This window comes from Dermacentor variabilis, chromosome 10 (assembly GCF_050947875.1).
Source record: "Dermacentor variabilis isolate Ectoservices chromosome 10, ASM5094787v1, whole genome shotgun sequence".
NCBI lineage: Eukaryota > Metazoa > Arthropoda > Arachnida > Ixodida > Ixodidae > Dermacentor > Dermacentor variabilis.
This window is the reverse complement of record NC_134577.1, coordinates 1,082,971-1,110,620: the sequence shown is the minus strand read 5'-3', so window position 1 is coordinate 1,110,620 and position 27,650 is coordinate 1,082,971. Positions and strand designations below refer to the sequence as shown.

At 44.2% G+C, this 27,650-nt stretch overlaps 1 protein-coding gene across 4 annotated transcripts in view; it reads left to right on the top strand.

The window, feature by feature from the left end:
- LOC142559719 (latrophilin Cirl-like) overlaps nt 1-27,650 on the top strand; it is a 504,865-nt gene that overhangs the window by 420,190 nt on the left and 57,025 nt on the right. For all 4 annotated transcript variants that reach the window (XM_075671296.1, XM_075671294.1, XM_075671295.1 and 1 more), the window contains exons 6-10: nt 4,437-4,601; nt 10,977-11,080; nt 12,199-12,390; nt 18,107-18,290; nt 18,993-19,136. In XM_075671296.1, the coding sequence (XP_075527411.1) occupies nt 4,437-4,601; nt 10,977-11,080; nt 12,199-12,390; nt 18,107-18,290; nt 18,993-19,136 (789 nt within the window). The remainder of the gene's footprint in view (nt 1-4,436; nt 4,602-10,976; nt 11,081-12,198; nt 12,391-18,106; nt 18,291-18,992; nt 19,137-27,650) is intronic.

Genomic DNA, 27,650 nt, shown 5'->3' with positions numbered 1-27,650 from the left:
TAAGGCCCCCTGGCGGAGGCAACACACCTCTTCAGCCTCTGCTTCACATAGACGGCACCTCCAGACTGACCCACCTGGAGGAAATCAACAGTTGCCTTTTCTTGTCCTTCTCTCCAATCTTTGTCTTTCTCTCGCACCTTTAATGTTTCCTGTCCTCTCTTCACTTCTTCTCACTTCCGAGTTTCCTGGCGGCAAGGGTTAACCTTGTGTGGCTAGCCAATCTTGGTTATGCTGTATTTGGTTATAGCAGCGATGTACGGCTGGCGTTTGCAGGGATTCCCTTACAGGAACTTCTGTCACATCCCCATGTTGGGCTTCATGGTGGGTGGTTGGCATCACTGCAGAAAACCCCATCTACACTTATGGAAAATGCTTTCCCTAAACTCCCTGATCACCCTCAGAAACGAGTGCGCGCCAAAGATGCCTTCCAATTTTTCGGACATCAAACCCAGAACTTCCCCCAATTTCCATGTTATTCACTCTGAAAAGTCAGACGAACCAGTGCGAACTATCTCACCATTCCTTGTTTCAAAGTCTTTGACTGGAGTATTTGGTCCAGGTTATAAGGAGTCGAGGATGGCAAGTGGTGATCTCCTCTTGTAGCTCTGTGATCAGAAGCAGTATGAGAAAGTGCCGAAACTAGTGTCGTTTGGAGAGACCCAGTTAACAGCAATCCCACACCGTACTATGAACACCACCCGTGACATTGTTTTGGATGGTGATTTGCTCCAGCTGACAGAGGCTGAGCTCCTGGAGGGCATCAGCAAGCAGAATAATGTCAATGTCAAAAGAATTAAAATGAGGCGGGATGGCAAAGAAATCGAGACCAAACACCTAATACTCACCTTTGGTTCAAGTGTCCTGCCCAAGTCCATCGAGGTCGGGTACATCAAGCTCCATGTTAGGCCATACGTACCTAAACCCCTGAGGTGTTTCAAGTGGCAACGTTTCGGCCACAGTTCACAGAGCTGCTGAGGCCGTCAAACATGTGCAAAATGCAGTGCCCATGAACACACCTCTGAATCTTGCAAGAACACTCTCCACTGTATAAACTGTGATGGCCGTGTACTCGCAGTGGTGCCCATCCCGGAAAAAAGAAAAAGAAATTGTGATAATAAAAGTAAAGGAAAACATAACCTTCCAGGAGGCACTTGCCCAAGAACACTTTTTCCGATGTGACACATCAGGGGACCGCAACACAACGGCTTGCCCACATGCAGTGAGCTGGCGGTGAGGCTATCTGTCCCCCCTGGCGGCTACAGCTACCACTGTTCCGCCACCCCAGAAGGGGCCATCGACCTCCTAGCCGGTGGCCTCAAAGGTCTCGTCTGACGTGTCGAGGCCTTCACGTCAACCGCAGCGCTCACAAGAGCACGTGTCCAGTGCCTCACAAGAGGCGATGGACACAACCGCCAGTCAGATGGCGCCGCCAGCGCCTAAGGAGCGGCGAGGCTCTCTCGATCGCTCCAAAAAAGACAAAACTCGCGTCACGGCACCTGGAAAGGGTCCATGAGCTAATCCTCGTCTCTCAAACACACAGCAGACAACACATTTATCACAATAAATACACAGAGACTAGAGTGCAATGTCAGAGGGCTAATTCATAACCTCGATGACATTACAGAACTACTACACAAACACAATCCAGAGTTGCTGTGTGTTCAAGAGACACATGTGAAACCTACTAAAACTAATTTCCTTTGTAATTACTCTATTTTCCAGAATGACCGCGACAAGGCTACTGCCTCTGGCGGTGTGGCAATAGTAGCCCTTAAATCTGTCGCTTGCCGACCCGTCGCCCTTAACACGCCCCTTGAGGCAGTGTCTGTTCGGGCCATTCTTTTTAATAAATTAGTAACTGTGTGTTCCATTTATACTGTATACCACCGAACCAGAATCTCTAAAAAACATACTTCTATAACAACATTGATCAGCTTCCCGAGCCTTACATACTTGTGGGAGATTTTGAAGCTCATAGCACGATGTGGGGAGACTCATAATGGGACGCGAGAAGTCGACTCATTGAAAATTTCCTTTTAACCTCCAGTGCGTGCTTCTTCAATAAGAAAGAACCGACATATTATAATACACATCATAATTCATACTCGTCAATAGACCTGCCTATCGGCTCTGCTTCTATCTTCCCTGATTTAGAATGGTCTATAATTAAAGATTCATTTGGAAGTGATCACTTCCCGTTAACTCTAAACCTAGTAACGCAACATGACCCCCCTCCGCCTGTCCCTCGCTGGAAATGAGCCGAGGCTCATCAGGATGGCTGCCCACCCTGATTATCGTTGGGCTCTCTCTGTTGGTTTCTGTCATCTCGAAACCGTGTTCAGCACTGGTGCGTGACATGACCAATGCAACGGCATAGCTGGCATCATGGACGCCTGTCATCGGCACAGGAATTTCTCGCTGGCCGAGGCACTGGAGGACGACGTACACCTTCTTCAATAGCCTTCAGGTGGTCCGATAATGAGGCTATGAAGTTTGCGATCACCCTCAAGTCCCTATCGCACTCAGTGGCCTCTTGCGGGCAATGATGCTGTGCTGCAGCGCAGGTAGTGAGACATGTCAGAGGCGGCTGGCATTGCTACTAAAGGGGGTGTCACTCCAGTGAGAGGTGCCGAGGCGTATGGATACCTCGAATGCTGGCCAGCAGAGAAGTGGGTGCCAATAGCTTGTGGTTGGTACGCACGGGTCATTAAAGCAGTCTGATTAATACGCTGCAGAATTTGCAGGAATGTTGAGCAAATGTCCGGGTTTGTGATGATTATTTTCTCCTGCACGTCCGGACGCAGGCCGCATATGAGGTGCCGCAACCACTCCTCTTCCATGATAGATGGATTAATTCTGGCACACAGCTGCACAACATCGTAGTAACATTGCTTGGGGGACTCTGATGGTAGCCGCGTTCGGTTTTGCAGCTGCAAAAGGGCGATCTCAACTGAGCGACGAGTTGTGAAAGACGTTTTGAGGAGTGTCGCCCACTCTTCCCATGTATTATGGGCCCCATTAAAATTTAAGTTGTGTGCCACTTTTTTGCATCTCCATCCAATGCCAGATACAAAAATTTTACTTTCGTTCCTTCATGCCAGTTGTTTAGGGAGGCTACATGTTCGTTGCAAAGCAACCACTTGGAGATTGATTCTTCTGGCATGCATCTAAAGACTGGCGGTCCGACAAAAGGCTTAGCTTAAGGGGTGGACATGGTAGCGAGAACAGTAGGGGGTTTGGTCATAGTTGAGCTGTTAGAGCTAGGTTCCCGAGGTTTGTTGCCATGGCCCATGATATTAGAGCATGGACTTTGTTACCCCGCACCTCCACCACTTTGTAGCAAAGTGACGCAGCTGTTAGTGTGCTGACGCATCAGCTCCCCAGGGAGACGACGATGAAGGGGGATGAGCTCCAGCAGGGGCAAGCGCAGATCTGCAGGTACGAAGACGATGAGAGGTGTCATTTGAATAACTAGGTTTATTAACTTGGCATTTAACTTGGCCACTGTACACATATTTACATACAAAACAATGTCATACCCATTGTCAACGGCCTGCCTGACTGGCCTGGTCTCCCGTGGTGAAATGGCACCGTGTGCTGCAGTCTCCTTGCTCTCCAAAACTACTCAGACTCTTCCTTAAATGAGTTTCTACAGCATTCAAGTGACCCACGGACCGGCGGGAGGTGCAGGCATCTCCGCCAATGACCTACTCCAACCACTCAGGCAGGCCAACAGGATCCAATAAGGGCCATAGATAGTTTAAGAGGCTAAAAATGGGCGCAAAGGCAGCCTGCACACACAATAAAGTTGCCCATAACTAATAAATTTCTGCCCCCCGATACATCCTAGTGTGAGAACAGCGCACGACACGTGCGCAAAGTGACAGGTACAGCAGCGTCGGCCGGGCGGGAGCGCATGCCTGAGGCGCTGTCACAGTCATTCCTGCACAAAGGCTTCCCCCGCATTGACAAACCCACAACACTCGCGGAAAGGAAAAAAAAAAGGTACCCACGGTGCACTCTCTTCGTGACAACAGGTTTTAAATAAGTGTGACTTCAACATCATGGTGTGTCGCAGATTGCTTGAATGCTAATCACGTTATCGTCGACCGTCATTGTGAGCTGGACATTTATTTGTTTCTTCTTTCATTCTATGCTAAACATCTTTGTCACTGCCAAAGCCAAAATTTTTTCAATACATTCTTTCACCCTTGACACATTCGTGCTCATTGAACTTATACCTGTGACTGCTATCTACCGTTTACTGCTTTTTGTTCTCGAGGTGATTAAGAGTAGTTTTTTTAGCCCACATTTAGCTCATAAAATTTGGTGCTTGTCAATTTTTTGTGATGGTGTTTTGCTTTCACAGTATAGTAGTTAGAATGCCTTTCCTGCTTCATATATGTGTGTGCCATCACCTCTGGACTGCTGTGCAGCTGTTCTCACAGAAAGTGCTGCCATGGAAACGGCCACATTCGAAACATCCACAGCCTTGGATCTGCTCTTGGACTATTGCCAGCCACTCATAGCGAGAGACATATTCTGGAACTGGACTCGTGCTGGCGATGTAGCAGTCTATCCTTGTCCTGGAGGCTCCAAAGGTCAGTCAATACTAAGCACTGTTAGTTTTTAATATTTGCCTGGGTTATTCGAAATACCATAGTATAACACATATCAAGTACGGTGAATTAGCATGATGACTTTGCAGTTTTGGATAAACCCGCCGTGGTTGCTCAATGACTATGGTGTTGGGCTGCTGAGCACGAGGTCGTGGGATCGAATCCCGGCCTCAGCGGCCGCATTTAGCTGGTGGCAAACTGCGAAAACACCCGTGTGCTTAGATTTAGGTGCACGTTAAAGAACCCCAGGTGGTCGAAATTTCCGGAGTCCTCCACTACGGCGTGCCTCATAATCAGAAAGTGGTTTTGGCACGTGAAACCCCATAATATAATATAATATTGCAGTTTTGGATAGGAATTAAAGGGACCCTGAAACAATTTTGATGGTTTTGTACGAATGTACTGAGTCATTAGGGTAGGTCCTTCTGACCATTAATTAATGCATCTAAGTGCTCCACATAATGCATGTAATTTATTATAAGTTTTTAAAAATTACATCACTATCGATTACAGCACGCCATTCCCCTGTGTTTTCAGCCGCCCTTGACCAAGTGATTCAAGGTGAACATATAAGACGCCAGTAGGTCGAGCTATCCGACTAGCTGCTCAGGGCGTGTCGCCGATAATTTTTCCAACTTTATGGGGAACAAATGTTGTTCATAATAGTTGGTAAGTTAGTTAATTTGTTTCTGTCAAGAAGGAAGTAACTGAAAAAGAATGCACAAGGACAATTTATCACGACACTCAAGCACCCTGCACACAGCAAGCGTCGTCTGCTTGTGTTACAGCATGCTCTGTGTTGATGCGAGCTGCACGGTCTGTGCTGGTCTCGATCTCTCTTTTCGCAAGCACCATGGTTTGCCTTTTCATTGTAGCTGCAAATGTAGGGATCGGCGACATGTCAAGCTGCAACATTATGTCCCTCTGCAAGGCAAACATCTGAGCATAGTGGCTGCAGCGCTGGTTGTCAGTATTCTATCGGCACCAGCATCTACGCGTTTGTGGCCGTCACTTCATGCCAAAGGATTACTACGCACCACAATAGTTTTTCGCATGTCCGGTAAACGCAAGTGGAAGCAGAGTGGGCCTGGGTGTTTTATGGGATGAGCAGTGATGCAGACATGACAGGCCTGTATGGTGCAGCCGCCTGGTGGCACAGAGCTCAACCAAACACAGAAATAATATAGCAGCAACGAAAAGTATTCTACTTTGCTGCTGGTGTAAACTTTAGGAGGAATCGTGAGCATGTTGTTTTTCTAATTGTTTAATATGTTTTACACTTGGTTCCATCAATATTAGCTCTTTGGTTGGCTGGTTAAGCTCTGCGCCACCAGGTGACTGGACTGTGCAGACCAATCAGGCCACTCGCATACGTCTGCGCTAAAGATATCACAGCAGTAGTAGTATGTAGGGGCTTTAGTTTATGCCTCCGCCCATAGAGTTTCTCACTACATTACCTAGAGGGAAATCTGGCGCTGCTGCGCTGTGGTATGCATGGGAATGCCGGTATATTGTGACTTCGGATTGGCATCGTTCTCGGATAGACAGGACACCTTGAAGACGCGCTTGGCAAGTACCGTTCCGTCTGTCACAATGATTCATTTTCTACTAGAACAGCACGTGAAAAGCTGTATTAGCTTTATTATTACGCGAAAACATGTTTTGTTTAACTATGAAAACTTGTTTTTGCGTGTACGCTTATATGTTACGTAAGAAGTATCAGCGAGCCGCTAAAGTTGGAGGACAGACGACAAGGTTCCCGCTCGCTTTGAAACAGTTTGTCGTCTGTTCTTGCTTTTCTTCGCTTGGTCATGCATTGTGGGTGAGTAAAGATGTAATATGCGTGAATGGAAACATTTTATGAAGATTTTACTTTGAGAACGCGTTATTTGCACAATCATATCCACGTTTTAGACGAAGCCTCTTACAACACCAGCCAACACGAGCCTCGCAGACACATATACCGTCATTCCCATGGCGGCACGGTGCCCCCTTAACAAACTCCCATAGACGGTGGCGCCAGATTACCCTCTAGGTGTTATAGTGAGAAACTCTATGCCTCCGCCCATCCATCAAAATGCCTAGCTTGCCTGTGGTTACCAGAATGCCAGACGCGCTCGGCATTGCGGCAGAATGCTCGCAGTGCATGCTGCTTCGACAGTTCTCCCTTGGGATCGACTGCCAGGTGGCTGGCAGAGCAATTGGAGAGGCTTGTGGTGCTGGCTTCAAGACAACCGGAAGCAGACATAATGTCCCATCACGATGCAGAGCCCGGCGTTTTTAGCTCTCTTTCAGTTTGAAAGCTCCGGCGCGCGGAGTGTCGCCTTTCTCTTTCCTGCCGCGCGGTGGCGCTCGCCACAGTGTTTGCCCGACCGGCCCGGTCCATCCCTATCGTCGCCGCCGCTGCAGCCGCCTTGTCAAAGTAGAAAGCAGTGGTTTTTTTCACGTGTGCGTGTTTACGCTGTGTGGTACAGTCGTGAATTTCACACAAATATTCCGACTGCTTAGTCTGTACACACCTATAAAGACCGGTCTTCGTGGAAGTGTCGAGGGTGCACCGAGTGCTGTGCTTGTAGGAGTTCAAGACACACTGAAGAAATCGAGAGAAGCACACCTGCATGACCTGATTAAATCCAGAATTCTTGAGTTAGCCTCTGAACCTAATGACTTGCCCTAGCACAGTGGCAGTGACCACATTTACTCCAAGGGAGAAGTAGATGAAAGCACCTCCTACTACTTTTCGGGCTATGTGGTGCATAAACTCAGCAAGAGTACAACATGCCTTCCTGCATAGAGGATATCAGCTCTCCAGTGCCAGTTGTTGGCAGTCACTCATACCCACGGTGTACAGGAGCTTCAAGCAAGGCTGCCTAAAGCACCCTACCAAAAAGATGTTAGAGTTTACAAATATTGTAAACAGAGCAGTTTCAATTTCATTGAAAGAAGGCCCACTTTCCGCGGATATGTTTTGGGAGGTGTTGAACGAGTTGGAATTGAGAAACCTTGCGCGGCTTGGATGTGCAGAGCATATGGCCTCTTTTACATGCCAGGTGTTGAATTTTGTCACACGCAAGCACTTCTACACGAGAGATGTGAATCGCCGGCTGGAAAGCAGAGAAAAAGTCACCATTGCAAATAAAAAAGCCCGTCTTCTGTAGGCATTCCTTCCGTGTTTCGCATCAGGTGTGTCTGCATTCAGTGTTTGTTTGTGTGCACTTAAATAAATGCTCAAAGTGAACGTGAAAAACCCTGCTCTCTGTGTGTGCTCCGTACGTCGGTAACAGAGCTCAGAATTTCGTGACTGTTCTAGAAACAGAACGGAACATGGCTATTTTAAATCGTCTTTTATGGTTCGTGAACTATTCACAAGAACTATTGATAGCGTTACGCCAACAGGCACTAAACTATCCAGGATAAACATCGCAAATACGATGCGATAGATAAAGCGCGAAGCAAGTAAACGATCGCAGTTTTTCGCGATCTTGCTTCAGCCTGCTCTTTATCTCACCCTTACTGCTCAGGCCAAACAGTTATTTAACCATGAGACTGAATTCAGTTTCTACGTGACAACTAAAAAAAGGCCAACAAATTTGAATTCTGCGCATCCGGCGGAGATGGCTGCCGCAGCCGCTGCCGAGCGCGAGCTCTCCGGGCCGACAGTGACCGCAGCGCCGCATGGTGAGTGGAAACGGAAGGGGGCCGCTTTCTCGTGCGCGGCTCGTTGGGAGCTTGTAGACTGAAAGGTCTAAAAACGTTGGCAGAGCCAGTGAAGGCAGAGCTTAGCCCCAATCGCTCGGTGAACAAGTTGAGGAGAAAAAGCATGGGTATGTAGGAGGGTAACTTGTAATCATTTTTCAGCTTGCTTAATATGAGACTCTCTGTACAAATTGGGATGTGAGCGTTTTACTGTAGCTGTACCCTACACATCTACAAAATTTGTCCAAACCGTTTCACGAACCCTTTAAGAGGAAGCTTTAGCTCGGGTGCTCCTAGCTAAATACATGTAAAAGGAGAATTCATTTTTCTCGGCAACTACTGCACCAAATTTGACGAGGTTTGTTGCCTTTTAAAGAAAAACTTAAAATCTAGTGACTGTTGGTTTCGAATGTTTGAGCTATGTCGTCAATTTTTTATTAAAAATTGGCAAAAATAGAAAATTTTCAAAAAGCGAGACTATATGAAGTTTACAACTCTGTAACTCAAGAACAAAAAATGATAATACAATTCGGTAAATTGCATCTAATAGTACATTTAAAGCGGACAAAATCGATATGTTACACATGAGTATAAAAAAATTTAGCAATAGGGAAATACAACTTTTGCAGAACCCTTGTAACCAACATAACAAGTTCACGTAAAATGTAAAATGACATATCGAATTTGTCCGCTTTGAATGATCTAATGGATGCCGCTCGCAGAACCGCAATATCAGTTCTTGATTCAGAGCTTTGAATTTGTAAACTTCGTGCTTCTATTTCTTTTTTCAGACGGTCAAATATTTGAAAATCTTTTAAAGAAAATTCAAGCCCTAAATCGAAATTCCGCGTCCAACAGTCACTAGAATTTAACTTTCTCTTTAAAATGCAACAAATTTCATTAAAGTTAGTCCAGGGGTTATCTCATAAAAACGTTTTTGCGTTTTACATGTATTTGAATAGGCCGCGTCGGAGTTGGGCCCGAGCTAAAGCTTCCTCTTAAAGGGCCCCTGAAACGGTTCGGACAAATTTTGTAGACGCGTAGGGTACAGCTTAAGTAGAACATTCGCACCACAATTTAAGTGAAGCGTTACGTATTAATGGAGCTACAAGCGATTAGAAGTTACCCTCCTCCCTAGCCATGCTTTTCCTCCTCAACTCGTTCGCCGAGCGAGCGGGGCTAAGCTCCGCCTTCACTGGTTCAGCGTCACGATGCGACGTCACATCGTCCATTTCCGGTTGTTTTGGAGCCCGCCCCCGCCCGCGCGAGACCGCTCCGCTAGCCGCTTGGCCGTCGACCCCCCGCGAGAGCTATCGAAGCAGCGTGCGTTGCGAGCATTCTGTCGTAGCGCCGAACGTGTCTTGTATTCCGGTAACCACAGGCAAGCTGGTCATTTCGGCAAATGACTGTAGGCATAAACTCAAGGTGATGAAGGAACTTTAGCGTAGACGTACGTGAGCGGCCTGATCGGTCTGCACGGTCCATACACTTGTTAGTGCAGAGCTTAACCAGCCAAACAAAGCGCTAATATTGCTCTAACCAAGTGTAAAACATTTTAAACATTTATAATAACAATGTGTTCATGATTACACTCCTGCGAAAAATACACACCAGCAGCAAAGAAGAATACACTTCGTTGCTGCTACTGTGTATGGCTGAGCTCTGTGCCACCAGGTGGCTGCACCGTGCAGACCATTCGCATTTGCCCTTCTGCTCATCTCATGGCTCATCCCGTTACGGCAAAGTCAAGTGGCCTGTCCCCTTGCGCTTGCATTTTCCCTAATACCGGACTCGGGAAACGCTATTGCGTTAGTAATCTTCCGGTGTAAAGTGACGGCCACAAACGCGCAAATCCTGGCGCCGATCGTATAGCGGCAGTCCGATGCGCAGCAGCCAGTTCGCTCGTACGCTGCCTTGCAGAAGGACACGATGTCGCAGCTTGACATATTGCCAGTCGCTACGTTTGCAGTCCACAAGGCAACAAAGTCGAATCATAGTGCTCGCGAAAAGACTGAGACCGACTCTGACCGCAGAGCTCTCTTCAAAATGGAGTACGTTTTAACGCAAGCAGACGACACACGCTGTGTGCCGGAAGTGCTTAAGTGTACTGAAAAATTATTCTTGTGCATTCTCTTTATGTTACTTTCTTTTCATAAAAACAAATTAACTAACATTCCAACTATTACGAAGATCATTTGTTTACCATAAAATTGGAAAAATTATCGATCACGCGCCCTTGTCAGCCAATCGGATAGCTCGCCCCACTGACGTCGTATGGGTGATTTCGGTCATATGGGTAGGGGCGGCTTAAAATTCCGCCGAGCAGTGTGCTGCGATCGGCAGCGATGTGCATATTTAAAACCTTATAATAAATTACACGCTTTACGCGGAGCACTTAGATGTGTCAATTAATGATCAGAAGGACCTACTCTAACGACTCAACACGTTTGTAGAAAATCGTCAAAAGCGTTTCAGGGTCCCTTTAAGAATCTGTGACATTTCATTATTTTGCAAACAGAAAAGTGTAGGATACAAAGTCTCGAACGTAAAGGCTCAAATTAAAAGAAAGTAAGAATCAAAAGCACTGTAAACCATAGCTATAATGGTTTTGTTGTTGAAGATGGGGTTTAATGTTCTTTAATTCATGCTTTGTTCTTTCAGGTGATGCAAGGTGGCAGTGTGGTGTGAATCCTGTAAAATGGTTGTCTGATAGGCCAGACCTTAGTGGCTGCAATTCTTTCTGGGTTGGTGACCTGGAACAGAGGGTGAGAAACTTAACATGACTTAAATATTTTCATAATGTAGTAATTTGCAAATCATTATGCCTAAACTTAAACAATAATGAAAAAATATTGCATGAAGCCATTATCATTAGTTTACTTTCTGTATATGAATGGAGTGTCTGTGTGGGATTTAATAGTGGCACAGTGAACTGCTTTATTTTTTGGAGTAGATTTTGTCCTTTCACCAATTGTTGTACATCATTGTACCAGAAAGTGCCATAGCTAGACACAGGCAGCCAGCAACGTGACAGCTTTTCTGGAAGGGCTGACAGCTTTTATCATTTATCATGCACTAAATGTTCTTGGGAAATTCTGACAGTATATCTGAAATGTAGTATAACAATGTGGCCCATTGTGGTGTCAGGACTGCATGTTGTATAAATAAGATATCATAAAGGACGCCTTCATGCTAACAAAACTCATTTTATGAATTTTTAGTGATAGAACCGTTATATCTCCTCAGCAGCATGGACACCATAGCTAAAAATATGCGTGACAAACAGAAACATGTCTATAGTATGCATCAAAATGCCAAATTAACTTCTCTCTGCTGCGTAGCCTAGAGACCAGGAAAGCACATTTACTAGAGACAGAAAGGCACAGTTTTACTCGACGGGCGAAGCATTCACAGTAATAGCAATATATTAGAGTAAAACATAAGACTGGTTGCTTTATAGACATTATAAATTGCTGTAAACATTTGCCTGCTAACAATATACACATAGTGTCAAAGGAACTAGTAGGAAAAATGACATCATCCTTCTTCCACTGCTTCATCTGCCACCTGGAGCATTACATTAGGCTCGATGTTCAAGGACGCCATATTGTGCATGTGTGTATGTATGCATGCATGCATGCGTGCATTTGCTGATGCCATGATTGCCGCTGGTGTGTCCATATATTTGCCATATCAGTAACAATCAGAATACTAATAAGCCAGTTTTCTTTCATTGCATCATTTAGGCTTTACGTGTGCACAACCACTTCTTGCATCTGATAATATTAAACCAGTACGTATGTCACAGAACTTAACTGGTTAAGATGATGCACACTACTGCAGTCCAGGATATGAAAAAATTGGTTCTTCCTTTCTTGCTCAGATTCAGGGCGGCACTTCTGTGGTAAATCTTGGCAGCGAGCTCTCACAGAAAACACGTGTCAAGTCGCTGTATGGTGGAGACTTGCTGCACACGACCAGCATAGTGCAGCAGCTCCTTTCAAAGATGGAGGATGAGCTGGACCATGCATCAGACAGTTACCAGCGGCAGCAAGTTGTGGAAGAGCTCATGAATGTGAGTGGCAGCCTGGTCTCGACCCTCTCTGGTTTGCAAGTGTGTATTTTAGACAGCACAGAAGCTAATACTGCAGGTTATGAAGATTGATTTGCTCAGCTATAGATTCGATACTATGAATAGGGGAAGGCCATGGACACCACCATTATTTGCAAAATGCCTTTATTGTCCCCTTTCTACTCTGGCCATAGATTACTGCTGGCTTCTGTATTGGTCATCGCTTGATCCATGACGCTATATTCCTCCTTGTCTTATCAAACATGCCAAAACAAAATTGAAGAATGTACAGGGTGTATGAGAGGAAGAAAAAAAATAACAGTGGGATTTAATTTACTCATACAGTCTGTAGCACATTGGCTTAAGTCATCTTGACATTCTGATGGGTATTGTGCTTGATTTCGTTGCTCCTGGGTTTCTTCTGTTACGTTTCACCTCCGACGTGCTGTATAGACAGCGCGGATGCAACGGACGCCGGGGCTTCGTTCACAGCGGCGGACGTTTTGGCCAGTTCAGCGCTGTCCCAACGCCTCCTGCTGAGCGCGTCCAGGCATGTTTCAATGCCACGTGTCTTTGTGTGTGTGTGTGTGTGTGTGTGTGTGTGTGTGTGTGTGTGTGTGTGTGTGTGTGTGTGTGTGTGTGTGTGTGTGTGTGTGTGTGTGTGTGTGTGTGTGCGTGCGTGCGTGCGTGCATGTTGGTGCCCACGCTTGTAAAAGTGCGGCAGCCGGTGAGAGGAGTGAAGCGAAGCGAAACTGTGAAGCGAGGAGGTCTGACCGGCGGATACGTCACTTCTTGTCACAACGTGTCCGTGCGCCGCCGTCACGTGCGCCTCTTCCGAGGCGTTCCTTCTTGCCCTCGACTCCGAGAGTATAAAAGCAGCTGCCCCCGGACGCCAAGAGAGAAGCTTCGATTTATTCAGTCGAGTAATGTGGTCTCCCGTTTCTCCACTTCGGTCGACCTGACCGGCCGCTCTTTTGCGATGCTAGAATAAACAAGTTGTTCTGTTAGCAGTCGACTCATCCTTTACCAGGACCTTCGGATGCTTTCAGCTGTGCCCCAGGCTTCCAGGCCAACGCTACCCTTGGGGCTTGCGACCCATTTGCAACACTTCACTGTTTTAAATTTGTGATGAGGTTCTCTCCTCCAGAGCTGCATTCATTGGAAGCAGGGATTCTTCATCATCATCTGATTCTTGAAGCTTATGTTCACAAGGGGCCCTCTTAAAAAAGCTTGTGTTTTGTGTTATTTTCATACCCTGCCTACTTGCAGTGACCTTGGATCCTTGTACATCTGTTACAATATTGGTGTCAGGGTCATAGTATGGTGTAGTACATAGCACAGCTAGTATACGGTCTCCTTGTGTGGCTGGTTGTGGCGCCTCTTTTCTGCATATCGTTTGGATTTCAGTTTTGCAGTTTAGCCATCCTGGGGTGGTATTCTTTGGCGATCACTTTCAGAAGTTCTTTTACTTTCAGAAGGCCCGGCACTAGACACATCCATGTGCACAGCTGACAGCGTTTCTGACACTGTGCTAGACTCACTATCTTCACACAGTGGCAAGAACACTGCAAGCCATATGTACTTCATTGCATCCAATGATGAGTCTCATGAAAGTGAAATTGTCTCCAAAAGTGATTGCCCAAGAGTACCGTTCTTTGTGCACTTCCTCGCCATCACAAACTTACAATGGGTCAGATGCAGGTCACGATAGCACTGTCTGGACCTGCCTGTCAAAGAGTAGCTCATAAGGAGACTTTCACATTGCATGTGGAGTTTCTCTGTAACACATCAGAAAGCCATCCATGCATTGAACTCAGCCTGTTCCTTCGACGTGCAGTGCTTTGATCACTTTAGTAAACATTCTGATGAACCATACTGCTTCACCACTTGCCTCAGGCCAAAGTGGTGTTATGTTGTGATGTGGAAAACCAAACTCTGTAGTGAACAGCTTAAAATTGAATTAATTGAAGGGTGATCCATTATCACCTTTCACTTGGTGAAAACCACCTATTTGTGCAAATATTCATCTTAGTACATGAGTTGTTGAGTTTGCATTTGTTAATGACACAGCTTGTAACACAGGGAAGTGGGAATATAGTCATAGTGTATGAGAAGGTACTTGCCTTGGGGAATGGGCCTCCAAAATTCAGTCTTAGGTTTTTCCAAGGTCCTTTCAGAAGATTCTGTGAGTTGGCTCCACGGGATCACATTGAGAACTTGGCACTGAGGATTGACATGGGATGCATTCATGCACTCTCAGCTCTACTAATTTGCCCATGTGAAACCAAACCCAAGTGCAGAGCTGTTGCTTGCTTTTTACAATTCCTTTGTGTCCCTTCTGGGCAAGCTCCACTGCATGTTGTTGCAGGCTGGCTTGTAGTAGAAGGTTTTTGTATTGAAGAAAGAGGCCGTCATGTGACAATGAAAGCTTCAACTTGACATTTTTGTAGGGTTTAATGCTGAGCCACTTCACAGGGCTTGTCTCCTAACTTCAGCTTGACTGCCTTTTCTTAGTTGACAGCAATGGTTGACAGTAAGGGTGCCTTGTGTGATGCCTGATGGCACCACACAAGGTCCCCATTCAGAGGAAATTTGAATGGGTGATGTGACATGTAGCTAGATGGGTTTCATTTGCCTTTCTAATGCTGCAAGGAGAAGCTATAGAGTTTTATCCTGAGACACAAGCGCTCTACTAGCAGATGTTCAAGCAGAAGGATCGGACAGGAGGCTGATAAATGGTTTAGGATCACTGTGAAGCATAACGTGAGTGCTGTACAAGTATACATGTTGAAATTTTCTATTCCCCACACATCAGCCAAGATTTCCTTTTTGATGTGGGAGTAGTTGTGCTTTGCATTGGTGAGTGTGCAGCTTGCATAGGCCTTATAATTTGGATGTTGTCATCATTCTCCTGTGCCAGTGCTTAGACCCTCTGCACCTGTGTCAACAATGATATGGGTTGACTTGCTGCTGTTGAAGTAGGCTTGAGCATGCCTACCTGTCAGGGATTCTTTCAGCTTGTTGAGAGCTGCTTGGTGTATGTTAGTCCACCTTCATTCAGTGTCTTTTCTTTTGAGGTTACGAAGAAGCACTGTCATGTTTGCTAGGCTTGGAATGAATCTGCCTCAGTAGGTGATCATGCCCAGGAGGCTCCTTGCTTCTGTTTGTTTGGCTGTGACATGTCTGTCGCCTGGATCTTTGCTGGGTCTGGTCTGATGCCTTTTTCTGGGATGATATGGCCAAGAAAATGTTAACTCGAGTTTAGAGAAGCAACTTTTCTTTGGGATGAGTGAGAGTCCATAGCCCTCAAGGCATTGCAGCACCATCTTCAGACAGTCATAGTGTTATGTGTCTGTTTTGCCGTATATAAGAATGTTTTGTCACTTATGTTGTTCACTCATGAAATGCTTGCTAGATATTGTAATGCGCAGTTGAGTGATATTACGTTAATCACATTACGTTGGGCGAACTTGTGCCCAACAAACAGCTAAGCGAGAGCCTCGCTACAACGTCCACAGTCTTTTTGCAAGAGTCCTGCACCTCTTCGTCTTCCCTCGTGTCCCGCACTGATGACATGCTGCTCCGATTGCGCATGCCTTGTGAGCTTGTGTTGCCCGCTTCACTGCCGCTATCTTTCGCAGGTAGCAGTAAACAACTGGACGGACACAGGAGGTGGCTAACGCGTGTAATTTGAAATCACCTTGTGTCCATATTTTTTATTGTGTTTTGGAATAACTCTGCTGCAGCATAGTTTCCAACATTCAGGCATTTGTAGAGGTACAGTCTGATGGGTGTTGTAAGCATTGTGATGTACACTTGAACCTGACTATATCGAACCCGTTTACATCAAATAATTCTATATATCGAACAATTTCCGGACGCGGTATGGTTACAATGAGTATGTACAGAAAAAATTACGCTTACATCGAACAAAAATAGCAGCGACTCCTGATATATCGAACGTCAAGCGGCAGAAAAGTGCCCCCAGAAGTTGTCTTTCCCTCCAACCACTCCATCCAACCACTCTCCCTACCATGACCTCGCTACCTTGGACGAGCCTTCGACACCCCCTCTGCAAAAAAAGGATCCTGGCCCGCCCGCAGCACTTGCTCAGACAGCCAGTCAGAGGTTCTTGTGCCCTCATTGTGCAAGATGGTGAAAGTCCGAGTTGTCTTGCTGCTTTTCTGGTTCATTGTGTGTGCACCTTGTGGGCCTTCTCCTGCAGTGTTGCCATGACGAAGCGGCAGAATTCGCCTTTCGTTGTTGAAGCTCTAAATCATAAATTGGGTCAAATGCGGTGAGAAGTCGGATGTCCCCGCAGCGTGCAAGATTTTGAGGAGCACTCTCAGCACGATCTTGAAGAATAAGGGGGAGATTAGGGCTAAAGCGGCCAAACTTGTGACCTGGCGCCCGTGGCGCCCGACGCATACGCATGGCCGTGTATAGTGGTCCATACGAAATTGCTTCAGCCATGCCGGCTTCCGCATGCTCAGGGATGATTGTAAATTCTGATGAATGTGACAAAGCTGTTGCTGGTGTTGACGAAGTTTGGAGCGAGCTGTCAGAATTTCCAGAAGCTGTTGACGAATCAGCGGTGGACGAGTTTGTGAGTGCAAATGATGGTGTCGCAACCACGGGAGAGCCCGAAAACATTGCCAACATTGCACCGAGCACAAATAAAAGTGGGCACAATTAGGAAAGCAACGACGGTCCTTTGCCCACATCCTCCGAAGTGATTGGTGTGCTCACACTAGTTCAGTGCTCCTGCGCAAATGCAGAAGGTTGTGGCCTCAGCTGCTCAGACTCCTTTTGGCAATGTGGGAAAGTGCATGCGTCGCAGGCAGCGAAATTGCCCAAGCAGAAGAAAACGCAGGACTATTTCATGCGAAACTAAGCTAGTTTCATCAATAAAGTAATTTTATATATGGTAGGGTATGTGCTTTTATGACATCCAATTATTTAGCAGGCTTATATTGAATTATGCTCTATATCGAACTGATAGGCATTTTTTCTTGCGAGTTCGATATAGCCGGGTTCAACTGTACCTTGAATCTTTATGTAGCACCACTTGGTGATGTCCCTAGCTTAAGTCAAACTTTGAGAAGACTGATGCACCAGTCAGGCTAGTGACAAGATTGTCTAATGTTGGTGATTCATCTGCATCATGTTGGCTTGAACCACAACACTATAGCAATGACATGCTCATCGAGTAGCAGTTCTTGAAAATATGGTAGTGCCCACTGTAAGAGCCTTTTGCATTGAAGCTTGGTGCAGCAGTCATTCTCATTGTTCCTTTTGTAAAAATGGCTCTCCTCTGTCTCGGACATTGTTCAGTGAAGTGTCATTGTCGTACCACTGTAGTTGTCATTGTTACCATCGATAGTGTTACATTAATGTTGATCATTGTCACATAATTGTCATTGCTGTTTCATACAGTAGGTAGACTTCCCGCAGGATAGCAGGAGTTTCACACAAAGTCAAGGGTGCTGGTGGTTGTAACTTCTGTCACAGTGAATGTGTTCAGAAATGGAGGAAGTCTTTTGCTTAAAGTGCTTTGTGTATACAGTTGTAGCAGTGCTTCCTTACTTGAACTGTCTTCCTTTGTAACCTGTCTAAACTTTGCTGCCATGGAGAGGTGTCTTCCTTCAGTGTCTCATCTCATCTTGTCTTGAGCAATTCTTTGTGGTAGAATAAACCACTGATGTGCACTTGCTTACAGTCGGTGGTGGACTTCAGCAGCAACCTTCTGGAGCACCACCAAGGCAGTGCCTGGGGTGACTTGCCACCCATGGAGCAGAGGGCTGCAGCATCTTCACTTCTCGAGGGGCTCGAGCGCAATGCCATGCTCATGGTTAAGAGCCACAGCAACAACCTGAACTACAGCCGCGTTCAGAACAATATCAGTAAGCCCCAACTTTCTTTGATGAGAACGAAAAAAATCCACAGGAAAGCTTACATGAAGTTAACAGCACATTTTAGAGCCATGAATTGCAAACCTTGTTGTAGGCCATCCTCCCAGTCATTGTGATACCTGTTAATATCTCCCTGAGTTGCCCATTTGTTAAGTAAGTACCATATAACTCTGTGATTTGCTTTCCTCTGTTGAAAACAATTTGAGGCTGTTTGGCACATTTTCTCTATGGAAAGCACTCAGTAAGCTATTTTAGCTGATACCTAGTGACTGATAATCATCACTTTCAGTGCAACAAGATGCAAATGCACAGGGAACAAAATTTGCAAAACAAATGAAAGTGAAAATGCTGCATGCGATCAAATTATCAACAGATGAGTAGAAAACATGCTGTGCATATGTATGTGCCACTCGCATCCACCAGGCTCAAGATTAGCTGTTTTGGGGCTGATTGCCGTAAAGAAGTTCTTGAGTATAAAAGGGTACACCGAATGTTGTTTCGGTCGACTTGAGCTCTAAAGTTCAGTGTAAGTTAAGATGAAGCTTACTTCCCACTTTGTAAGGCTAGCCCCAACCTGTATATGGTTTGTCCTTTGATGCATGTTTGTTTCATTTGCTCTTGTTAGTATGCCAGTTCTGTAACGAAGAAGTGGTGCAAATTACCTCAATTCCCCCCCTTTTTTGTTTTTTCCAGTGGCAGCAGTCAGAGTCCTGAGCATTCAGAGTGTCACAGACATGTCTTTTCCTGACCCTTCTGTCATTCGGGGAACATCTTGGTCAGATTCAGGAGATTCCATTTATCTCCCCTACAAGACACTCCTGGAAAGCGCCAGAAATGGTAACTGTGTGGCGTACTAAAACACCAGCATTTGGGTGCCAACATTTTTGCTCCTGCAAGCTTTAGTTCATTTCAAAAATATGCATTAAGTTGTTTAAAAGTAAAAACTAAAGGTGTTATAGTCACTCCAGGATACTGGAAACCTGGGTTTGTTGGTGCAGCATTATGAAAATAAAACATCACACAAGCAAGAATGGGGACCAATGACGCATGTCTGTAGCCTAATGCCTGTTTGATCTGAGGAATTGCAGTTCATAATTACGTAAGAAAACCGACATTGAGCTAACACACTGCTCGCCTAATCTATGAATCATTTAGGCTTCTATTTGAGATGGGGATTCATGATCATGAGCATGTATATATGTACTGCACTTCCCAGTAAGATAGTTGTAAGTTCAACACCGTGGTGTCGTCTTTCTTAGGTCCCAGTTGCTTGTGTGCTGTTCAATTTTTATAATACAGCATTATAGTCACGCCGCTTGTCTTTGCCTTAGTCAAACATGCACACTATAAGCCTGAATATAATCCAATGAATATCAATAGGGACATGCATACTTTGCTTAAAGAGTTAAAAAAATAAAATACTTTGCGCTTACTGGCACTGCACTGTTTTTGCTCAAATTTTGCACAAAGATTGCTTTTTAGAGTCTGCGTCGTTCAGTGTAACACTTGACACAGTCAGGGTGTGCCTGGGTTCTTGAAACCCTTGAAAACCCTCGAAATTGAAAATTAGGTTTTCAAGGCCCTTGAAGTTCCTAGAATTAATTTTTCCCTTGAGATCCCTTGAATTTGTTGAGTAATACAGTTTAAGATGGACTATGTAACCCACTTTTTGTGGCAGATCAGCGTGCACCCCGCAAACTTCCCATCTTAGAAACAATCATACACTACGTAAGAATGTAAAGCCGGTGCAAGTGCACATGCATTCTGCTTGGTACAACTTGTGCGGAACTGGAAGACCCCACAATGGATGAGAGCGAGAGGCACTGGTGCTTGGTACTGGTACCCCTGCCATATTTACGTTGCTTTCTTTGCACCGCATTAGGAACTCTAAGTGATCAAGGTGAGACATTTTCCACATAATTATTGTATCTCTAGTGCAGTATTTCTCAAACTACGGTTCATGGAGGGTTTAACTATATAAGTATATATACAGTCTTCTTGTGGAAACAACAATGAATTTTCAGTTCCAGATCCCATGCTCTTTCAACGGCTGTCTTCCTAAAATATATATATATATATATTATATATATATATCCCATGCTCTTTCAACGGCTGTCTTCCTAAAATATATATATATATATAATATATATATATATATATATATATATATATATATATATATATATGATAGCTCAACCCTCGAGGTTCTGCTTAAGTTAGTTCTCGAGTTTAACAACTTCGAATTTAATAATTCTCATTACGTACAAATTAGTGGGACATCGATGGGAACTAAAATAGGCCCCAACTATGCGAATGTTTTTATGGGAGTGCTCGAAGACGCGTTCCTTAATAGTGTACGACTAAAACCGATCTACTTTAAGCGCTACATCGACGATATATTTTGTATTTGGACGCATAGCGAAACGGAACTCCTAAACTTCATTGCGGAATTCAACCAGGCACACCCCGCTATCAAATTCACGCATCATTACTCACCGTCATCTGTAGACTTCCTTGACGTGACGATTACCATTGCCGATGGACGCCTAATCACAAAACTCTACAAAAAGCCAACTGATAATCATCAATTTCTTCATTTTGAAAGCAGCCACGTGCGTCATTGTAAGACTGCGATTCCATATAGCCAGGCACAGCGCTTTAAGCGCATATGTTCCGAAGAAGGCGATTTTAATTCTTGTTGCCAGGAACTCAAAAAGAAACTTCTCAACCGTAAATATCCAGAGAAGATGATCGATGACGCGATACACCGAGCGGCAGGATATGACCGGATGGACTTTCTTAAAGGCAGGAACAAGCCCAGTGGCTCCCAGTCGACTAATTTGATACTCACACATTCCGCATCTAACCCTAAGGTCTCAGGCATACTCCGCAAACACTATAACATTCTTACCCAAAGCGACAGGTTAAAAGCCATTTTTCCTGAGCCACCTCGTGTCGTGTATAGACGTTCGAAAAACATAGGTGACATACTAACGTCTTCAAAAATCGCCACTTCTAACCCGACCGGTTGCAGCCGCTGCAATAAACCACGTTGCAAAGTCTGCGCTCATATAACGCCTACATTAACTGCCACCAGCACAGCCAGCCAATTCATGTTTACTATTAAAGGCAGTTTCAACTGTGATTCATATAACGTAGTGTACTTGCTCGAGTGCGGCACTTGCCACATGCAATACATAGGCCAGACTGAAACACCTTTCAGGATCCGCTTTAACAACCACAGGTCACATGCCAAATCCCAACCAAATCTACCACTCTCGAAACATGTTAACATGCCGGGCCACTCATTTAATAATCTCAAAGTAACAATACTCGAATCTGCATTCCGCACCAACCATGACCGCGAGCTTCGCGAATCTTACCTGATTCACAAATTTAACACTGTCTCGTCTGGAATAAATGAAAACAAAGGAAAACTAACCTGTCTAACTTTAGATTGAGCACAAATATACACTTCCCGCACAGTGTACAGACATGATTTCAGCGCTTTTTTCTGTCTCTTATTTTACATGTGGCTTTTTTGACGTATGTCGCTGTGGCTCGAAGTTGTACGCTTAACATATTACATTTTTAGATAATTCGAGGTTGCACTTAGAGATGCCATGTGTCAAACATCACGCCTTTGTATCTGCACGTGTAAGTCATTTTGTTTTCACTACACATAACCATTGTAACCGCTGGCACTTACTTGAGAGTCATGTTTGTATGTATTGTATCGTGAACACATCTGCATTTCATTTTTTGTATATTCCAAAATGCGTGTCATGTACAATCATTTATAATGCGCAATGATAATGATTTATGATGCGCAGTGTATGGTCTAGTCAGTGTAGATAGCGCGCCCTCTGCTCGTGATACGGTGCCTTTAAAGCTGTGTATGTGTTGTCCATGCGTTACTGTACTCTGACGAAGGCTGGTCCACCAGCCGAAAACGTTAAGTAAGAAAAAGAAGTCTCCCAAAAAGTTCGTCGTCTCTTTCCTGCGTATTTTACGTCGGGTCCTGCGTGCTGAACTTTGAAGAAAACCCCTATATATATATATATATATATATATATATATATATATATATATATATATATATTTTTTTTTTTTTTTTAACAATACTGTAGGCCTTTGCACAGGCCCAAACAAGAAGTGGATTGTAATATATACACATGAGCATGGGAAAAACAGGAAAAAAGAAAAGAAAAACAAAATATATAAAGCAAAAAAAAACTGCCATACAACAGCACTGGTATTCAACACAAGACACTTTTCTTGTTTCACATGAATCAGGGAAAAAAACAATTGCAATATTAGTCGTATAATATTCTTGTAGTTGTCGTGGATCTATAAAACACCACTATTCAGCACATTGCAATATTTACATATGAAATCATAAGGCAGTATGCAAACGCACGTGCACTAGTGTCCAATCACTCAACCAATGCATTACCTTTGAACTACGCACTCAAATACTTTCATGAACAGCCAAAATATGGCTCCAATTTTGCGACAAAGCCATCCACAGAATCTGATTCTATAATTTCCTGTGGCAACGAATTCCAGATTTCAATTGCCCATGGGAAATATGAATATCTAAATGTGTCGCACTGTGTCGGATACTGCCTGATGTGTTTATTATGGCAGGTTCTATTAGAGTGTCGGTGTGGTGGTTGCACGTAATCTCGCTTATGTATATTAATGTTGTCATTACATAGCATAAAAAGAAATTTCATGACAGCCACACGACGCCGACAAACAAGGGTAGGCAGTGCTGCCTGGCTTCTAAGAGCACTTACGCTTTCGTGTCGAGAATACTTATGGTATATAAATCGCAAGGCTTTATTTTGGATACTTTCTAATTTCTGTGAGAGTCCTTTCTGGTGCGGGTTCCACACTATGCTACCATACTCAAGAATTGGTCTTACTAAAGTTTTATATGCTGTTGGTTTCACATAGGATGGTGCTGCAGTTAATTTTCTTCGCAAGAAACCGAGTGTTCGGAAGGCCTTCGCGCATGTATTATCGATATGGGTATTCCATTTTAACGTGCTTGTAAAGGTTATGCCTAAATATTTTACTGTGTCAGTTTGTATTAAATCGTTGCCCATTATTGTATAATTGAACCTAAAGATCGACTTTCTATGAGTTATGGTAATATACTGTGTTTTCTTAAGATTAATTTCCATTCCCCACATGTCACACCAGCGGCCTATATTGCTTAGTGTAGTATTTAGTCTAAGCTGGTCCTCGATTCCTTGTACGCTTGTATAAATTACCAAGTCATCGGCGAAGAGCCGCAATTTTACTCCATTTTCTGCACAATCAGCGATGTTGTTGACGTATATGAGAAATAATAATGGCCCCAATACGGACCCCTGTGGTACCCCTGAATAAACTTCGAGTTGGTCCGAGTCATAATTATTTATAGTAACATATTGAGTTCGGTTTGACAGATAGGCTGCTATCCATTCTACGACATTGTGTTCAATTCCGATTGACTTTATTTTCTCGATTAGTTTACAGTGCACTACGCGATCATAAGCCTTCGAAAAATCAATAAATATAGCATCAGCTTGGAATTTGGAGTTAATTATTGATGCGAAGTCATGTGTTATTTCTAATAATTGTGTTATAGTTGACAAGCCTTTTCTAAAACCGTGTTGCTTAGGATATAATATGTTATTTTCTTGTAAGTATGTCATGATGGCTTTACTTACTATATGTTCCATTAATTTACAGCAGCAACTGGTTAGTGATATTGGCCTATATGTTTCCACGTGTAATTTATTGCCTTCTTTATGAATGGGTATTACTTTGGCACATAGCCAATCCTTGGGAAGAGAGGCTGTACTCAGTGATTCAGAAAATATAATCTTCAAGAAGGGAGCCAGCTGCTGCGCGTATCGTTTCAAAAATACATTTGATATATTATCGGGCCCCGGCGCCTTCTTGGTGTCTATTTCCAAAAGCAAGTTTAAAATGCCCGACTCTGTTATCACAACTCCGCCCATCCGGGTGTCAGCGGCTTTCACGGGCGCACTCGATATTGGCCAGCGTGTGAAAACGGATTGGAAATAGGTGTTAAATGTATTTGCTACAACGCGCATGTCTTCTATGACCAAACCTGCCAGTTCTATTTTACTGCTCACGCCTTCTGGCTTCGACAAGTAGTGCCAAAACTTTTGCGGTTGATTCCTTATGAAATTTGTTAACTTATTTGAAAAGAAGTCGTCTTTTGCAACTTTTATTTCTAATTTCAATTTGCATGCGAGCTCTATTATCTCTGCAGAATTTATCCTTTTTCCTCGATGTCTTTTTAGTTTTCGTTTTAGGTGAATTATGCTCCGCGTGATCCACGGTGTTTTCCGCTCAGTTCTTTTGAATTTTGTAGGTATGAAATTATTTACGCAATGCATTATAGCCTCCTTTAGTTTTATCCAAAGGCCATTAACGCCTCCGCAGTATTCAGCTGAGAACCATCCAAGATTTTCTCTAAGTAGTCAATAACGCTCTCATCATTAGCTCGGCTATAGTCCTTGAAAGCTATTCGAGATGGTTTGGTCTTACACCCAGCGCTCATACGCAGAGTAAAAAATGTTAGAACCAGCATCTTATGATCTGAAATCCCTTCTTCAACGCGTATGTGTGGTGTTATCGACTGCGATACTAAAGCAAGATCAAGTACTGAACAGGCATTTCCTTGGACACGCGTAGGTTCATTAACAATCTGTGATAAAGAAAAACTAAACATTATGTCAAACAGGCGCTCACAGTTTCTTGCATCTCTGTTGCCGATAGTTAACTTATTCCAATCTATCCCAGCTAGATTAAAATCCCCAGTTAATAAGAGCTTTGTACGGTTATTAATTTTGCTGTGTAGGTAATCATGCACTTTCAAAAGGTATTCCTCAGGCACTCCAGGGTGTCTGTAAATAGCGCCTATTAACAATGACGTATTATCAAACTGAATTGTGCACCAAGCACTTTCATGGTTAACTATTCCAGGCTCTTCTTGAAGTGTTAAACTGCTTTTTATCATAATAGCTACGCCGCCTCCTCGGCCGTCACAATCTGTGCGTATCAATGAATATGAGGCAGGCGCAATTTCAGTATCATGCATTTGGGCATGTAGCCACGTTTCGGTAATTATTACAATATCTGGACTATACAGTATGATTATCTCTTCTAATTTATCAATTTTATTAATGACACTTCGAGCATTATATATATATATCACCTCTGGAAGGATGTTTGTCCTGCAAAATGTAATGTTAGTTGTGGCCACAAGATGGATTGCTGTCTCACCAGTAGTGTGAAGACATGATATCTGCCCACTAAGACCTCTTCTTCTACACATCTGTTTACTGGTTATCAAAAGGCAATGTTATGGCACGTGTATTGGAGCTCCTTGATGAAGTGCAGTTATATCTGGCAGCTCACAGGAAGCAGGGAGAGCAGTTGTTAAAGCACATTCAAGAGCCGTTTAACTGTAATCGTGCCTATTTGGCAGACATTCTAAGCTTTGAATAGACTGGACTGGCAACTATGGGGCCCAGATACCACCATAATAATGCACACAGATGCCATTAAAGCCTTCTTAGATTAACTAGCTCTTTGGGAAAGGAAAGTTGAGACGGGAAATGTAGCTTCCTTTCAACATCTTAATGAGGTGTTTGGTGAGAAACCACTTCAGACATCAAGGAACATTTATCAAGCCTCCAAGAAGAGTTCACACACTATTTCCATAATATAAATGCACATGAGAATTTACAGCTGAAACTTGCCAGCAATCCTTTCCATTGTGCTGTGGACATGCTTACTGATGACATACAAGAGCTTTCACCTTGCTCTCATTTCGCTCATCGTCTTAGATTTCAATCGCACGCCTTCCCCATGTTTTCCCAAGAGGAATTCTTGTAACTCATCAGCAACACCGCAGCCAAAGAGTAGTTCCAGGAACAACAACAATTAAGCCACTCTTGGGCCAAAGTGCTTTCTCCACGACCAACAAAGTCACCTTGAAGGTTGTTTTCTCATCAGCTTACCTCGGTGAAAGTGGTTTCTCGACTGTTATAGTAATCATATCAAAGGCCAGAAACAGGTTGGATGCTGAAGCAGACATGCAATGTGCCTTGAACCACACAGACCCACATAATGATTTGCTTGTATGAACAAACATCCTGTTCATTGAAATACGTGATTAAATCTATGATAAAAAACATTAACAGGAATTTTTTGTACCTCTCTGTAGTGATATAGTCTCTTTTAAATAAATTAAAATGTGTCTGTATATGCATTATTGAAAGAAGTAAATTTTTCAGAAGTCTATCAAGTTGGTGTTCACAGTTAGTATACTAAAGGGTCACATACTAGAAAAGTTTGAGAAACACTCTACTAGACCTTTACCCATTATTCTTACAAAAAATTAGGTGCATGTTAGATTTCTACTTTGTTTAGCAACTTTAATATATATCATTTATACATCAGTTCTGCTTTGGGCACAGAAAGTGGTGGGTGTACATTTGTTTTGGGGGCATGTCAGAATCAGGAAAAAATTGCCAAATGATTCAGTGGTGTGCTTTGGCATTATTTCTGCAGCTTGTTTAATTTGACCAACCAGATAATTTGTTCAATTTCGTTAACCCCGTCAGGGTCGAATTAACGGAAGTTGACTGCATTGTTATATTAAAGCTTCCTACATAAGATGCCGCTCTGCACTCTTTAAAATGCTGTGAGGGTACCGGGCTGATGCCAGGTGGCATAGAGTCGCAGGCACGAGACGGTAGGCAACTGTGTAGAGTAGCAGGCAAACGAGCAGGCATGGGACGGTAGGCAACAGTGTGTGGCGGTTGGTTCTTTCAGTGCCTCCTATATAAGTATAGAGGAGGCACTCGTTCTTTATTCTATGGTGTGGCGGGGAGGGAGAACATGGACGGCATGTGCATGCGGTCGGCATGCGGTGAGCGCGCGGCAACGAACTGAGTGAGTTAAGTAATCGGAGGAGCAAGCCGCGTGCGGTGCGGCGGGAAGGAACGCAGACTGCATGTGTGTGCGTGCACCGAGGATTTCCTGAAATAAAGAACGTACTTGACAAGTGGGGGCTCATCCAACCGGGCCTAACATGGAGGACCAAGAATCATGTAGTGCCACCCAGCCAGTTGTGCAGCTTCTCCTGCCTTCTTCAATCATCCAAGGACTGTTGGCTTCGACAGCTGTTGCAACAGACTATACGGCCCGCCATGCTACTACACATGCCCTGCCTACCAGCTGTGCTACAGATGCAGCAGACTTTTTACTTCAGCATGTGATTCTTCACCATGGCATGCCAAGGCAGCTGCTGACAGA